General features: G+C 43.4%; 1 protein-coding gene across 24 annotated transcripts in view; it reads right to left on the bottom strand.

Moving 5' to 3' along the window:
* Nucleotides 1–16,523, bottom strand: part of lrrc7 (leucine rich repeat containing 7) — a 217,932-nt gene that overhangs the window by 12,947 nt on the left and 188,462 nt on the right. For 19 of the 24 annotated variants that reach the window (XM_086047845.1, XM_086047838.1, XM_086047837.1 and 16 more), the window contains 4 exons: nucleotides 16,144–16,263; nucleotides 15,882–16,068; nucleotides 5,942–6,210; nucleotides 4,287–4,379 (listed from right to left, as the gene is read on the bottom strand). In XM_086047845.1, coding sequence (XP_085903971.1) covers nucleotides 4,287–4,379; nucleotides 5,942–6,210; nucleotides 15,882–16,068; nucleotides 16,144–16,263 — 669 coding nt within the window. Of the gene's footprint in view, nucleotides 1–755; nucleotides 795–4,286; nucleotides 4,380–5,941; nucleotides 6,211–15,881; nucleotides 16,069–16,143; nucleotides 16,264–16,523 lie in introns of all 24 variants that reach the window. The other 5 variants (XM_086047852.1, XM_086047857.1, XM_086047849.1 and 2 more) reach the window with 2 other exon arrangements.

Genomic DNA, 16,523 nt, shown 5'->3' with positions numbered 1-16,523 from the left:
AGAGAGAGAGAGATACTTTCTTATTATCATTATTGTTGATCCTAATACTGTTATTACCTGATAACAAGACAACTGTGAAAACCTTTTTAACCCCTCCTGTCATGTTGTATCAAATTAACCCGTTTAGAAAATCTAAGGAGACAAAAATGATAACTATTTGTGCTAGCCGTTTTTAAATATTTTACTAATATAAAAATATTATGTGATATTTTTGATGATTAAACATAAGTGAACACATTTGTTTGAATATATGAAGTGAAACGGTATGTGTGGGAGGAATGATCCTATGATATGATTTCAAATTCTCACCAACTGTGTCTGCCAAAACTGCGTACGGATGGTTAAGAGCTGCCGTAAATGTGCGCATTTCCTTCCGTCAAGTTGTTTTCGGGGTGGCTGACTTATGAAGCAGGTATCTGCATGCGCAGCTTTCAGGCCCTGTTTTTGGCACATGCAGTGTTGATAAGTCCAGTCGCAGTACACTTGCGCAAATTTCCCGTTTTTTTGAAAGGTCACATACTTTGCGTAGAAAGTTGCGTACGCATCTTTCTGGCCCCGTTTTGTGGTACGTAGCGTTGATAAGTGAGGCCACTGTCCAGTCATAGTCATAGTCATAGTTCTAGTCCTAGTCCTAGTGTTTGTTTGTTTGTTTTTGGTCCTTCTTGGTTTTTTTGGACTTCAACATTTTTTGGTTTGGTATTATCCCAGCACCTTGTTTGCTTTTTGTTTTAAATTACAGACTTTATATTGCACACCATTTTTCCTCCTGCGTTTGCGTCCTCCTCCACGAAAACCTGACAAATATGAATAGTTTTAGAAATAGTGCTACAAGAATCAATGTTAGAGTTTAAGCCACATATGTCAAAGTCAAGGCCCGCGGGCCACATCCGGCCCGCGAGAAGGTTTTCTACGGCCCCTGGGATGATATTGCTTTATTATTAGATCTGGCCCACAGCAAGCCGGTGTGGGTAGCAGAAGTGATCGGGTCCTTCGCGCCCGCTGTTGACGTCACGCTTTAACATATATTGTAGTGTCTTCCAAGAACACAGGCGTAGTTTAATATATATTTTATTAGTCCAACCGGCTACTGCGGGCCGCAGCCGACGCCAATACAGTACGACAACCGTTTAGTCAACCTCTCCCCTTTGTCCTCCGCTACTCTCGCTCGCATGCCCTCCCATCAAGCGAGCCGCACGATGCATTCATTAACCTCGGAAACAACACAACTTGGCAAGGCACAAATTCGACCACAACACAGTTAACCCAATTCGTTACACTATTTCTGTAACATATTTCTTTGCATCTATGTTTGCCACCCCCTGACTGTTGTTATAACGAACATTACCGCTACTTTTGCGAGGATCGTCCTTCGGTCGTCTACCTGACGATTCAAGACTTCACGTCACTTTTCGTGGATTTCAGAATCGGATTGTGGTGAAGGTATTCTGAGTAAAACACGCTTTATTAAGAAATACTTCATGTTAGAAAAGCTCACGTTGTTTTACTATTAGTAATTGTTGGCATTTGATAGATTCATGGAGTTTTTGCGTAGTACTGAGATGTCCCACACATGGGGGCAGGCATTGAACGCTACTCGAGCGCAAAGTGTTGATAGCGAGTGACCTTTTTTCTTTACATTTTTCCTCCTACGACACAGCTCGTAGTTTGTTCGTGCCAGCAAACTCAGTAGTTGAGAGTTTGTGTTGTGAGTTTAATCATTTAGGTTCGTGTCAGGTAACTGCTGTACATAATAACCTAGATATATGTTCTCGTGAGTGATGTCACGTTGATGAACACTAGTTAGTTATTTCGGCTAGTATGCTTACTATTTTAGTGATGAAGCGTGTGAATGTGTATTGTCTGTACAGTATTGTTTGGCTGTTTGAGATGCTTAATACAGTGAATGGTAATGTTTAGGCATATCGTTAACTAATGGATATGCATTGGATGATGTTGCTAGGTTATTCGTTGTCTGTGTTGTTGCAGACCACAGTAAATAGACGTAGAATACGGGCCTGTGTTCTCTGACAGGAGAATCCACATCTATACCTTGCCCCGTAAATAGAATCAGCTGGAGACATCATATCAATCGTATGATCCTCTCTGTTTTACTTCACATTATGTACAGTTCATACAATCTTGCAGCCCGAGTCAACCAGAAAATTGTTTCCAGTTTGGCAGGAGAAATGCAAATGTTCCACTGATCTTGTTTCACAAGACGGGCAGCGGCTTCTTCTCGGGTCATAAGCGGAAGTGACGCACGAGCTGCCTCGCAGAAGTAGCAGTAATGTACTTTATTTTATTTTTTATTTAGTAACTCCGAACATAAAAACACAACCAAGGGGGTGACAAACATAGAGGCAAAGAAATATAGAACAGAAATATAAAGTGTGACATCATCAGCGGACATTTAAAATAAAAATCAATTAACATTCTATTAGTCCGGCCCTCGGCTTGTCGAAATTTTTTTTATTTGGCCCTCCGTCCATTTGACTTTGACACCCCTGGTTTAAACATTCAGAAAAAAAACTAACAACATTGGTCACTACTATGGTCATTTTACTTCAAGTGGAAGTCAACCCAAACATGTTTTTTTCAAGAATAGGCATTCTGATAAATACAGGAAACCCTCAATTTACGAACGCTCCTACACTGGCGATATAACCTAAATTTCAGCGTATGTCGGATTTCACCGTTAAAGTTGAAATTGACAGCAAAATGCTTGGTATAAAAAAACAAAAATACATTGAAATAAAAACATAAGATGTTGTACTTAGCATTACTACTGAGAGGTGGATGGAGAAGGAGAGGAGGGCAAAAAAGGCAAAGATACTGCCGCCGTGTACAGACACGATCGAGACACTGCGCATGCACAACCGCAAGGAATGTTGGTTTTTGTAGTACAGGAAGTGCTTGTATGCGGAAGTGTGGTGTTTGTGCGCAACCACCGTAAATACACAAGCAGAGGTGAACAAGCTCAGAGACACAGCACAAAAGCACACTTTTGAAGCAAGGAGGAAACCGGCTGCTTCATTCCTGTGGTGAGTGACATGAATATCAAGTGTTTTATTGACAGTTGAAAGTAACACGTGGAAATTACGTCCATTTGAGTCACAACGCCGTGCGTCGCCGTCACAGTGGCTTATTCAAATGACAGAGCAACTCTGTCCACTCATTCATCCATCCATCCATTATCGATACCGCTTATCCTCACAAGGGTCGCGGGGCGTGCTGGAACCTATCCCAGCTGTCTTTGGGCAGTAGGCGGGGGACACCCTGAATTGGCTGCCAGCCAATTGCAGGGCACACAGAGACAAACATCCGCACTCACAATCACACCTAGGGGCAATTTAGAGAGTCCAATCAACTTACCCTGCATGTTTTTTTTTGGAATGTGGGAGGAAACCGGAGTACCCGGAGAAAACCCACGCAGGCACGGGGAGAACATGCAAACTCCACACAGGGAGGCCGGGGCCGTGATCGATCCTCTGAACTGTGAGGCGGACGTGCTAACCAGTTGGCCACCGTGCCGCAACCACTCATTCATGTAAACGGTATATTAAGAATGTTTCAGGAATCAGAATTTTGACCTTAACTCGAATATTGAATGCATGTAAACGTAGTCGCTATGGTGCTGTTGACAAAAGAGAAGAGGAGGAGTCATGGGCGTCGTAAAGTCGAAATTCATGGCCGTGATTGGTCGTTACCTGAGCCCTGATGTCATTTTCAGTCGACAGAAGTGACAAAATGGCCGCCCCCTGAGATGACTAAAAAGGGGTGCATTTTGCTGCTTAACTCATATTCCACAAACGCAATATTAATCAAAATGCCGTGTTTCAACTAGTGGGCCTGCTGGGAACATATTCTTGAAAAAAATGTTTGGGTTGATTCCCCACTTTAATCTTTAAAACACCACTATATGTAGAAGCTTTTTAACTGAAATATTTCTAATGCTAAAATGTTATTAATTTTGTTAACCATGAATTTTCAAGTCAATTGTTGTTAGTTGTCTAAAATAAATAAATAAAATGTAAAACAGTTCTTTATCAAGATATGAATAAATGATACTGTAGACGAGTGCAACCGAAACTTACCCTAACACTGGAAAGTTCTAAGTAACAACATGACACCTTGAGATTTTACATGAGCATGATCAACATCAGCTGCCCAAACACAGACAGAACAAGCAAAAGGTGCTATAAAACATATTCGGCATCGTTTCTATTGCAACTCTTGGGCAAATCTGGGGAGATTGTGGTTGCCTGGCAGGCTGGGTTGAGTCGTACCATGTCGGAGGGTTTGAAGGGATTCCCCTGTCCGCTGATGCCACCAGAGATACTAAAACCAAGACCAGGGTTCTTCTCTATTCTCATACACAACTAGAAAGAAAGAAGAAACACAGACTATTGGAAGTAAACTGCAAGCAACAAAGTTGGAATTCAATGGACACTGACAGATTATATGTTCTCGTAGCACTATTACAGGATCTTGAGCTTCAGCAAAATCATTGCCAAAAATATTCAAATGACAGATTGGCAAAATGAAATGTATTATACGGTATAATTGGGATACAAAACTCGGACATTCAGGAATAATAAATACTGTGTGGTTTACTGGGCATGGGCTGATATAAATTGTGAATTGTGACGGTATGATAACCAAGAGAAAGAATATCACAGTATCATGGTCTTAAAATTATAACCCTAAAAGGACCTTTTTTGAAATATTTGGAAAATATTTAAAAAAAAAAAAAAAATTCCCCCCATTGAACACAATCATTTTATTTTTTTAAACAAAATATAGAACATTTGGTACATTAGAAACATGTGCCATGTTCAATTTGAATAAATAAACACATGTTAACCTTCTTCTGATTTAATTCTTCTTAGTAAATCACAATGTCCAAGCGCTGGTGAGCTATTTTCAGGACAAACCCGTGGGCTACTCATGTTGTCCTTGGGGCTAAGTGGTACCCGATGCCACAATTTTTTTAAGACAATGCACATTAAAAGAGCAAAAAGGCATCCTTTGCAGTGTCTCTTTCATCTTGTTCCCGCCATCCTCCTCCGTGTTTAACTCACCCCTCTCCTCCCCCTCTCTACTCTCTGAGAAACAGGGAAAAAAAGTTAATTGGAGGCAATTAACTGCAAAGAGGCGGCTTGTTTACTCAACACTGCAAGCAGCCAATCATAATGAACCCTTTATAGACATCCCCTCAAAATGAAAAGAAGAGCTCATTAGCAGCGACAGTGAGTACTAGCGGTTATTGAAACCTTGACTTTTTCAAACCACTCTACACGGTCAAACCGTGGCTCAGAGGTATGAGGGGGTCATCCAGTAACTGGAGGGTCCACTGTTCGGTTCCCGCTTTGCCCGAGTAATGTGTCATTGTGTCCTTGGACAAGGCACTTCAGCCACCTTGCCTCCAGTGCCATTCACACTGGTGTACGGTTGGGTGTGAATGTCTGGTGATAGTCGGAGCCGTTGGTGCACAATGATAACCATGATTTCGTCAGCCTGCCCCTGAGCAGCTGTTGCTACATCGGTAGTTTACTGCCACAAGAGGGTGAATGCGAGAGTGCATAAATAATGTATCCATTGTGAACGCTTTGAGTTGTCCAGAAAAGCGCCACATACAGTAATTCTGATACATTATATTATTATTGTCAAACCCTAACCCTAACCCTAAACAGGCCAATGCCTAATGCTTACTTCAACTGTTTGAGAAAAGAAAGTAAACTAATCTTTTAGACTTGCGTTACTGTCAAAAAATTGCATTTCCGGATAGACGTCCTTTACTAAGAGAAAACAAACATTCTTTCTAACCTAATAACAATAATAACAACAGCATTCTCACCCATCGACCTTCAAAATTGACCTTTGAAACTGTAGCAGATGAGTCTGCTTTAGACAGACTGATGAGAAGAAAAGGGAAATATACCTGTTCCTGGAAACCATCAGTGCTCTTTTGGCCTTTAGTTTGGAGCAGACAGCGGGCACTCTGAGGCCGCGGGTTCGTGTGGGTCGTCACGACAACCTGGTTGGTATGGACCATTCCCTGGTTGCTGTGGTACTGGGGGTTGTTGGGAGGGTGTGAAGGCTGATGTGATGTGTGGGATGTATGCAGGTTGTATTGGGGTTGGTTTCCGGATGAGGATAGGGCCATGGGCAGGCCAGCACTTGAGTAGACTTGGCCAGAAGTGTTAAGCGCTAGATGGGAAAAACAAAGGATGATTGCACAACAATTCAACTTTCTTAGGAAAGGTTAACAAATACGGTCATTCCATGTCAATTCACACAAATCCCCAGAACTTCCCCAGTGACACCTCTTCAATTTGCCTGATGTTTATTAGTTATTTATTATATTGGTGCCTTAATGTGGCAAATTAAAGAATCCGAAATTTTCGAGTTACGGCACGTCCAAGTTTGAGTGCCACACCCACTTTTGATATCCAGGAATTGCACACTAAATTTCAGAGCTGGGCATTTTACAAAAAATTGAGCATCCATTATTCATCATCCGTATGAAGCATGGGTAGTAGTGTTGTTTTTGGCAGGCATTTCAGATTTGTTCTTCTTCTTAGTCTTTTGGATGAAAATGCTTATTAGTTTTCGTCACATTTAGTCATTCCTATTAGTGTCAGTTTAAGTCAAGTTTTAGTCAACGAAAACCCAAAAAGGTTTTAGTCTAGTTTTCGTAAATTTAGTTGACGAAAATTCAAAAAGGCTTTAGTCCGTTTTAGTTAAAAATGGGCATACAAGGTTTCGTACATACATTCCGTACATACAGGCATACATTTTTTAACTGATTCGGCAAAAAATGTAAGTACTTTGGCGGCTAACCGCATTGCTAAGTCAGACAATATTGGTGAAATAAAAAAACCAGTGGATTTGCGTTTATTATTGTACACACACACACACACACACCCCAACGCGGACCAGCCGGTCCGTGGTAAAAAATGGTTGGGGACCACTGCTTTAATCTACTTTTAATATTTGATTTTACACACAACAAGCGAATGAATTGATGTTAGCCTTGACGTTATCCATCCATCCATCCATTATCCTCACAAGGGTCGCGGGCGTGCAGGAGCCTATGGTAGTAGGCGGGGGACACCCTGAATTGGTTGCCAGCCAATCGCAGGGCACACAGAGACAAACAAATAACCACACTCACAATCACACCTAGGGGCAATTTAGAGTGTCCAATCAACTTATCATGCATGTTTTTGGAATATGGGAGGAAACCAGAGTACCTGGAGAAAACCCACGCAGGCACGGGGAGAACATGCAAACTCCACTCAGGGAGGCCGGAGCCGGGATCGAACCCACGACCTCTGAACTGTGAGGCAGACGTGCTAACCAGTCGACCACCGTGGCGCCCCGCCTTGACGTTAGCTCAACCAAAATAACTTATGCCTTAACTCAGTCTATTTGCGCCACGAGTTACGTGGAAAACTTTAAGCACAATGAAATTGATCACAAGCCGATTTCTGAATAACAGAGTGCAAGTAAATATACAGTATATGTTAACAGGACGAGTTGGGACAAAATATCAGCGTGGTGAGCCCTCAGATGTCGCTTGAGATTTGTCATTCTTTCCACCTAATTTGTGGCCACATGCACCGTTACCGCAGTCTACAAAGCATCGTGTTGTTCTTTCTGCTGGGTTGTACATAAAGTATGTCCATATCTTTCCATCGTTTCCGACCACCAAGCCCATTTGGTGTCACTGTCGCCATGGTCCATCAAAGGAAAGCGTGTCAGAATGACCGCAGACCTGTTTGTGTTTTGTTGTGCTGGTGTGGGCAGCGGTGTTTGTGACGGTGTGTGCGATGCGTGCGCCCTGCGTGCGCCCTGCGTGCTGTCCCGGCGGTGGTCGTTTCCAAACGAGGACAGGTTGCACCAGCATTGCAATTTTTTGAAAGACAGATTAGGTGTACAATTGGAAGGGATGTCATAAATGTTGAACGTCTGACGGACCACACGCTATATATAGCGCATTTCATAACAGCTATAGCCACGTTTAGCTCGTCATCGTCTCGTTATCGTCATTAAAAAAAGGGGCGTTAACGAAATATTTTCGTCATCGTCATTGTTGATGAAAACAACACTGATGGGTAGCCTTCTGTTGTCCGTCACTCGCCTTTTTTTCCGGGGGCAAAAACAAATAGTTGCTGTCTATAGGCCGGTCTGCCTCTACTTTTAAACGGGCATCCGTCGGCGAGTCCGATTAAAATTTCACTAGCGTGTGCTCAAAAACTATACAGTGGCTGACATAAGTATCCAGCACGTCACCGTTTTTTATCACTAAATATATTTCCAAAGGTGCTTATTGACATGAGATTTTCAACAGACGTTGGAAACAACCCAAGTAATCCATACATACTGTAAATCCAAAGAAAGCAGAACAAATATGATCAGAAATTAAGTTGTATGTAATAAGGTGAAATGACACAGGGACAAAGTATTGAATACGCTAATTGATATGTATTGAATACTTTGTACAAAAGCCTTTGTTTTCAACAACAGCTTCAAGACGCCTCTTGTATGAAGAAACTAGACGCATGATTGCTTTGATGTTATTTTGGCCCATCCCACCAAACAAGCAGTCTTCAAATCTTGAAGGTTCCGTTGGGTTCTTATATGGACTTTGAGTTTCAGTTCTTTCCATAGATTTTCAATTGGATTCAAATCAGGTGATTGGCTGGGCCATTCGAGCAGCTTTATTTTTTTCTTTGCAACCAATTGAGAGTTTCCTTGGCAATATGTTTTGGATCATTATCCCGCTGGAATGTCCACCGTTGTTCCATTTTCATAGTGTGTCTTTACTCATACCTTGGCAATAACTTATATAAGAACTTTTTGTAGGCCATCAATTAGGACTGAACGTGCTGATATTCATTTGCACAAGGATAAATTCTAGGTGTTGTCTTGGTTTTCCATGCCTTTTTGCACATCCCTTCATGTGTTCAATACTTTTTTCCTGTGTCATTGCACATTATTACACACAACTTCATTTCTGAGTAGATTTGTTTTGCTTTCTTTGGATGAATGGGTTACTTGGGTTGTTACCAACATCTGATGAAAATTTCATTTCAATAGCACCTTTGGAAATATATGTAGTGATAAAAATGGTGATGTGTTAAATACTTATTTCCAGAGCTGGGCAATGTGACGGAGCGGTATATTATATATATATACATATTTGGAACCCTTCTGTACCCCAACCAAAGGCCTGAATGCCTTGAAAAGGCCGAGATAGACCAAACCGACGTCGGAGGTCGTGAAGCGTCGTGGTGTCTGAATGCGGCGTCTGATTGGTGTAGTGACCACCGTCGTAGTGTCGTAACTCATCAGTAAGCGTCTGAGGGGCGTTCACGCATGTTGAATCGGCGTCTGCAGTCGTGACATTTGTTCACTCTGATTGGCTATTAGCTAGCAAATCAGTGCTCGGAGCACCAACGGGAACTGACAAATGCTTTTGCTGCCTTAATCTTCTTACAAGTACAAGAGCGAGGGTTGACAATTTCAGTATTTCACAATACCGTGTCAAGAACGTGATGTTTTACTTCGCGTGGGAGTTCATCATGAGCAAAGAATATAGCTGAATGCATTGTTTATGTTTTTATAATCTGCCCCCAGCCAACAGCTTTCCGGTTGGATTTTTCTAACAATGAGAAATAGTGACTACCAATGTAGCCACAAGAGGACACAAGCCAGTGTCTTATTGTGCCGGTCCCAAGCCCGGATAAATACAGAGGGTTGCGTCAGGAAGGGCATCTGGCGTAAAACTTTTGGTAAATCAAAGATGCAAATCAAACATATGACTTCTATACCAGATCAGTCGAGGCCCGGGTTAACAACGACTGCCATCGGCGTTGTTGACCTACAGGGCGACGGTGGGAATTGGACTACTGTTGGTCGAAGAAGGAGAGGAGGAAAGTGTGTTTGTAGGAAGAGAGAGAAGAGGAGCGCTAAGAGTATGGGACTGAGCGTAGGGACATTGAATGTTGGAACTATGACAGGAAAAGGTAGAGAATTGGTGGACATGATGCAGAGGAGGAAGGTAGACATACTGTGTGTCCAGGAGACCAGGTGGAAAGGTAGCAAGGCTCGAAGTTTAGGAGCAGGGTTTAAGTTGTTCTATCATGGTGTAGATGGAAAGAGAAATGGAGTAGGAGTTATCTTGAAGGAGGAGTTTGTTAGGAATGTCCTGGAGGTAAAAAGAGTGTCAGATAGAGTGATGAGTCTGAAGCTAGAAATCGAAGGTGTGATGTTCAATGTTGTTAGTGGATATGCTCCCCAGGTAGGATGTGAGCTGGAGGAGAAGGAGAAATTGTGGCTGGACTTTGATGAATGATGCAGAGCATACCTAGAAGTGAGAGAGTTGTCATTGGTGCGGACTTCAATGAACATGTTGGTGCAGGAAACAGAGGGGATGAGGAGGTGATGGGCAGGTTTGATATCCAGGAGAGGCACACAGAAGGACAGATGGTAGTTGACTTTGCAAAAGGGATGGAAATGGCTATAGTGAATACTTTCTACCAGAAGAGGCAGAAACATAGGGTGACCTATAAGAGTGGTGGTAGGAGCACACAGGTAGACTACATCTTGTGTAGACGCTGTAAGCTGAAGGAGATCAGTGACTACAAAGTAGTGGTAGGCGAGAGTGTAGCCAAACAGCATAGGATGGTGGGATGTAGGGTGAGTCTGGTAGTGAGGATGATGAAGAGGGCAAAGGCAGAGGAGAAGACGAAATGGTGGAAGCTGAAAAAGGTAGAGTGTTGCATGACTTTTAGAAAGGAGTTAAAACAGGCTCTGGGTGGACAGGAGGCGCTTCCAGATGACTGGAAAACTACAGCTAAAGTGATCAGGGAGACAGGTAGGAGAGTACTTGGTGTGTCATCTGGAAGGAAAGTCGATAAGGAGACTTGGTGATGAAATGAGGAGGTACAGGAGTGTATACAGAGAATGAAGTTAGCTAAGAAGAAGTGGGACACTGAGAGGAATGAGGAGAGTAGACAGGAGTACATGGAGCGTAAGGTGAAGGTAGAGGTAGCAAAGGCCAAAGAGTACTTTGAAGAGCTGATGAACGTGGAAAATGAGAGAGAACAAAGACTAGAAGAGGTGACTGCTGTGGACCAGGAACAAGCAAAGATTAGTCAGGATGAAGTGAGGAGGGCACTGAAGAGGATGAAGAGAGGAAAAGCAGTCGGTCCTGATGATATACCTGTAGAGGTTTGGAAGTGTCTAGGAGAGGTGGCAGTAGTTTCTGACTGGGTTATTCAACAGGATCTTAGATAGTGAGAAGATGCCTGAGGAGTGGAGGACAAATGTGCTGGTTCCCACTTTTAAGAACAAGGGAGACGTACAGAGTTGTGGCAACTACAGAGGAATAAAGCTGATGAGCCATACAATGAAGTTATGGGAAAGAGTAGTGGAAGCTAGACTAAGGGCAGAAGTGAGCATTTGTGAGCAGCAGTATGGTTTCATGCCAAAAACGAGTACTACAGATGCAGTATTTGCTATGAGGATGTTGATAGAGAAGTACAGAGAAGGCCAAACGGAGCTGCATTGTGTTTTTGTAGATCTGGAGAAAGCTTATGACAGGGTGCCCAGAGTGGTATTGTATGAGGAAGTCTCGAATGGCAGAGAAGTATGTGAGAGCGGTGCAGGACATGTATGAGGACTGTAAGACAGTGGTGAGGTGTGCTGTAGGTGTGACAGAGGAGTTCAAGATGGAGGTGGGACTGCATCAGTGATGAGCTCTGAGCCCCTTCTTGTTTGCTACGGTGATGGACAGGCTGACAGACGAGGTCAGGCAGGAATCTCCATGGACTATATGTTTGCAGATGACATTGTGATCTGCAGTGAGAGCAGGGAACAGGTAGAGGAGAAGCTAGAGAGGTGGAGGTTTGTCCTGGAAAGGAGAGGAATGAAGGTTGGCTGCAGTAAGACAGAATACATGTGTGTGAATGAGAGGGACCCAAGTGGAAGAGTGAGGTTACAGGGTGAAGAGATCAAGAAGGTGGATGATTTTGAGTACTTAGGGTCAACAGTCCAGAGCAATGGAAAGTTTGGAAAAGAGGTGAAGAAGCGTGTACAGGCAGGTTGGAACGGGTGGAGAAAAGTGTCAGGTGTGATGTGTGATAGAAGAGTTTCAGCTAAAATGAAAGGAAAGGTGTACAAAACTGTGGTGAAACCAGTGATGTTGTTTGGTCTTGAGACAGTGTCAATGAGGAAAAGACAGGAGGCAGAGCTGGAGGTGGCAGAGATGAAGATGCTGAGGTTCTCTCTGGGAGTGACCAGGAAGGATAGGATCAGGAATGAGTACATCAGAGGGAAAGCACATGTTAGAGGTTTTGGAGATAAGGTCAGAGAGGCCAGACTGAGATGGTTTGGACATGTCCAGAGGAGAGATAGTGAATATATTGGTAGAAGGATGCTGAGTTTTGAATTGCCAGGCAGGAGGCCTAGGGGAAGACCAAGGAGGAGGTTTATGGATGTAATGAGGGAGGACATGAAGGTAGTTGGTGTGAAAGAAGAGGATGCAGAGGACAGGATTAGATGGAGGCAATTGATTTGCAGTGGCGACCCCTGAAGGGAAAAGCCGAAAGGAAAAGAAGAAGAAATAGTAACTACTGCCGCCGATGGTATGGAAGGGTATTACATCTTATGCATGCGCAGAAAGTACTTTAATGGTCAGCGTTGCTGTCTGTCATTGCGGTGTATTTTTCCAGCGTGATGTGCCGACAGCCGGCAGGGCGCCACAGGGGGTAAGCGTCTGTCACTGTTGGCCAACGTTGTTTTGGTCTATGTCGGCCTAAACTCTCTATAGTGGAGTTCCCAAATATCAGAGCTGGGCAGTCCGTCCCGGGGGCGGAATGGTCCGGGCTGGACGGATGCCCATTTTTGAAGGGGAGGGTGACATGTTTTAAAAAACGGGTGGATTAAGCAAGGGCGGAGGTGGATTGTAGTCTGGCCCACTAATCGGCCCGCATGCGTGTGAAGTGGTCGAGAGGTGACCAAAGTTCATATCAACCTACTCAGCGATATGGGCAAACAACAAAACTTACTTTCGAACACTTCAAAGGCACCACTAGATATCGAACTTCGCAGGAAATGATAAAGGACATAGAGTCTAGGCGTCATTTGTCGTGCTAACATTCAGACTTGAAGATAACATTCAAGCTTCTTCACAACATGACAACGGCTTTGCCTTTACACCATAATGTGTATGTAAACATGGCAGGGAGATCATTGTCTGTTGTGCGGTCCTCAGTCATGATTTCATAAAGTAGAATGCGTGTCCAGCATTATGCTCAGCACATTCATAGTGGAAGTGGTAACAAATCTAAATTAAAAAGTAGTGAATTACAATTGTGGCAAATCATACATTTTTTTTTGTCATTGTGCTCTTTGGATATGAATTGAATGAATAAGCCACCAACGTCAGTCTGCAAAATGGTGTCAGTGACAATCACTCTGATTGGCTGCCAGAAATGCAAATCAGTGCATGAGATAGATGAATTTGTAAAATGGTATACAATTTATTTACGTTCTTTTAACCAAGCTTGGTCTCTGTTTTTCTTGTCCCGGTACTTGTAGCTGGCCGTATCATATGTAGCCCAGTAAATATTTTGCTTTATATTTTGCTATTTAAATTTTGTGAACAGTCTCAAAACTCAACATATTCTGTTTAAACATCCAAGGGTTATTTCTGTGCATTATTAATCAACATTGACCATTTGTAAATATGCTTGTTGGTTCTCATTGTCTGTTGTAGGAAGGGGGGCATTTATTAATGAGACACACAGGGGCACTTGTGTGACGTAGCTGCGCTTTCCCTGCAAAGCAGAGACAGCTTCTGTACAGGGGAGATTGCTCCGTTACCTGTGTGAATGTGACATGCTTTCTCTTACTCCATCACAGAATAAAAAGTTGTTTGTCCTGACTCCTGGGCAACTACATCACCCATAATGCATAGTGCTATTGGCTCATGCACACAAAAAAGAATAGCAAACAAATGAAGTGTAAAGGTGGGAGACTTAAAGAAACCATTGATCGCGTTTATGATACATCAAATTATTGGCCAACAGCTACATAAATTTGTCCATTAATTCAGAAGTGTAACACTGACCTATTTCACATCCGCTGCATTGACATATAAATAATGGCCGCTGTTAAATGAAGCAAGCAGTTACATTACAACTCTCGACTCGCTCACTTCCTCTCCTTACACACATACAATAATCTCTCCCGCGGCATCATGAGCAACCACCCCCCCATGTGGCTTTCTGTTAAGGTGGATAACCTGCGGAATTTGAGGAGTGTGGGAGAGGGGGAGGTGGGGGTGGACAATTACAATGCAAAGCATGGGGGTGGCTTCTAGTGCTAATATACCAGAGCTGCGCAGTCCTTCCCTGGGCCGGACCGGTCGGACCCTCCAGCCCGGGAGGATGCCCATTTTTGGGGCGGAGGGGTGGGGGGTGACAAATTAAAAAAAATGGCTGGACTAAGCATGGCCGGAAGTGGATTTTAGTCCGGCCCACTAATCGGCCCTCATGCATGTGACGTGCTTGCGAGGCGGCCAAATTTCATCTCAGCCTACTCGGTGAAAGGCTTCTTTTTAGGCTTCTTTCAAAACCAATTGTGTCCGGGGGGAAAATCAAGCGGTGCGCAGCACTCAAGTATGACACTGGTACATCATAAACTTGCTGTGTAGTGGTTTGCTGGCTTGCTTTTATTTTGAAGGCAAAGAAGTGTGAAGGAGGGGAGTGTGGAAAATAGGTAACTTGTTGCTTGCAGACTTGTCGTCTGTTGGACAAATAAATTATACAATACGACAAAACCAACCCCATGGCTCGCAATGGAAGTAAGTACACACAGCTGGGTTGCTGTGTCTTTCACAACTTTATAACTTGGAGAAGTCTTGGAGCTCAGCTTCTTTTTATTGCCTAAACGGCATTCATTCACAGACGAGTTGAATCACTGATAACAACTTGAAATTATATCACTCCGCGCACGTCGCGATGCACTGAGGAAATCACAGGGCGAATAACTACGCCTGGAAAAGTAGATTCATACACTACATGGGTAAGTACGTCAGTAAGTGCCGCGTTAGAAGCGCGTCCGCAGCGGCTTCGAATCGTAAGTTAGCCAGCTAATTGTCTTTAAATAAACCTCTTCCGTTAGCATCTCTCCTGTGGGGCATCGTGCATGTTTTTTTTTGGGGGGGGCGGGAGTCTTTGGTCGGAACGGGGCGGGGGCCGACAATGTTTACGAATATTACGGCCGGAAGCGTCCTGAGGGTGGAGGGTTGCGGCCGGTCGGGCAAAAAAGGGTCAAGTGCCCAGCTCTGTAAAATTACTTTAACATAACAATAGCTCGGCTTATCCCCCAACACACCCCTCCCTTCCTGGTGAAATGACCAGGCCATAGGAGTTCTAGGTAGGCTGTTCAAATGACCAGGCCATGGGAGTTCTAATAGGGTTAACATCTCTAAAAATAGTACACTCGGGCCAATTTTAAATAGCGATTCTGATAGATAGGGTCAGAATACATACATATAGAAATTCACAGGTCTGTACCTACCTTAAAACAAAAGATGAGGGCCTCCAAATATGGTACAAAATTTTGCGTACAATTCCTGGATCCCAAAAGCTCTCAAAGTTAGACGGGCCATAACTTGAAAACAGTTTGAGCTAGGAGGCTCAAATTTCAGATTCGTTCATTTTAGATCATAAGGCACTAATAGAATAAACATCAGGCAAATTGAAGAGGTGTCACTGGGGAGGGTGTGTGACTAATGTGGAACGATCTAATAGTTTAATTCTCCACGTACTCCAAACCAATTTCCCATAATGTATACCATTTACCTTGAGGCATGTTTCCTTGATACTGCCCCCCAGAAGGAACGACTGATAAAGGCATTCCTGGCTGATACTGGACCCCCTTATTCATCATTCCACCATCATAACCCTGTTGGCCACCCATACGATGAGGTGTTGTGGCTGAGGAAGAGGATGACGAAGTGACGATCATGGTGTTGTGAGAGTGGCCTCCCTATGCAAATAGGAAAGAGACTTTAGGGAAACATATTATTTTTACTTCCTTCCATACATTTATACCAGCTCTGACCTTATTCATGAGGTTGTCAGGTGGGACGTCTCTCCTGCCGAGTGAGTAGGGAGTCCATTGATTGCTTCCTGACACACCTTCTTGGTCATTATCCAACATGGCGGCCTGCTGGGAGGGGGTCTAGAAGACAGGAAAAGGGACAGAATAACATTTGGCAAGACTTTAATTATGGCAACAATGTGCCTAAACACAGAAATAACAGCATCCTCTTGATTTTGCCTGTATGTCTTAATATGGAATTTTTGCTTCCCCCTGCTTAAATGTTCGAGAAACTCACACTGGAAGGTTTCCCCATATACTGTAAGTTTTTGTTATTATCATTGATAAACCTGCAGTCACCTTTTCACCCGTGCTTGTGTTTCTCGCAGGTCTCTGTTTTA

The sequence above is a fragment of the Filicampus tigris genome, chromosome 12 (genome assembly GCF_054856515.1).
Source record: "Filicampus tigris isolate MCC_2025a chromosome 12, RoL_Ftig_1.0, whole genome shotgun sequence".
In the NCBI taxonomy this organism is placed as follows: domain Eukaryota; kingdom Metazoa; phylum Chordata; class Actinopteri; order Syngnathiformes; family Syngnathidae; genus Filicampus; species Filicampus tigris.
Note: the sequence above shows the minus strand (reverse complement) of the source record. Positions and strands in the feature narration are given on the sequence as shown.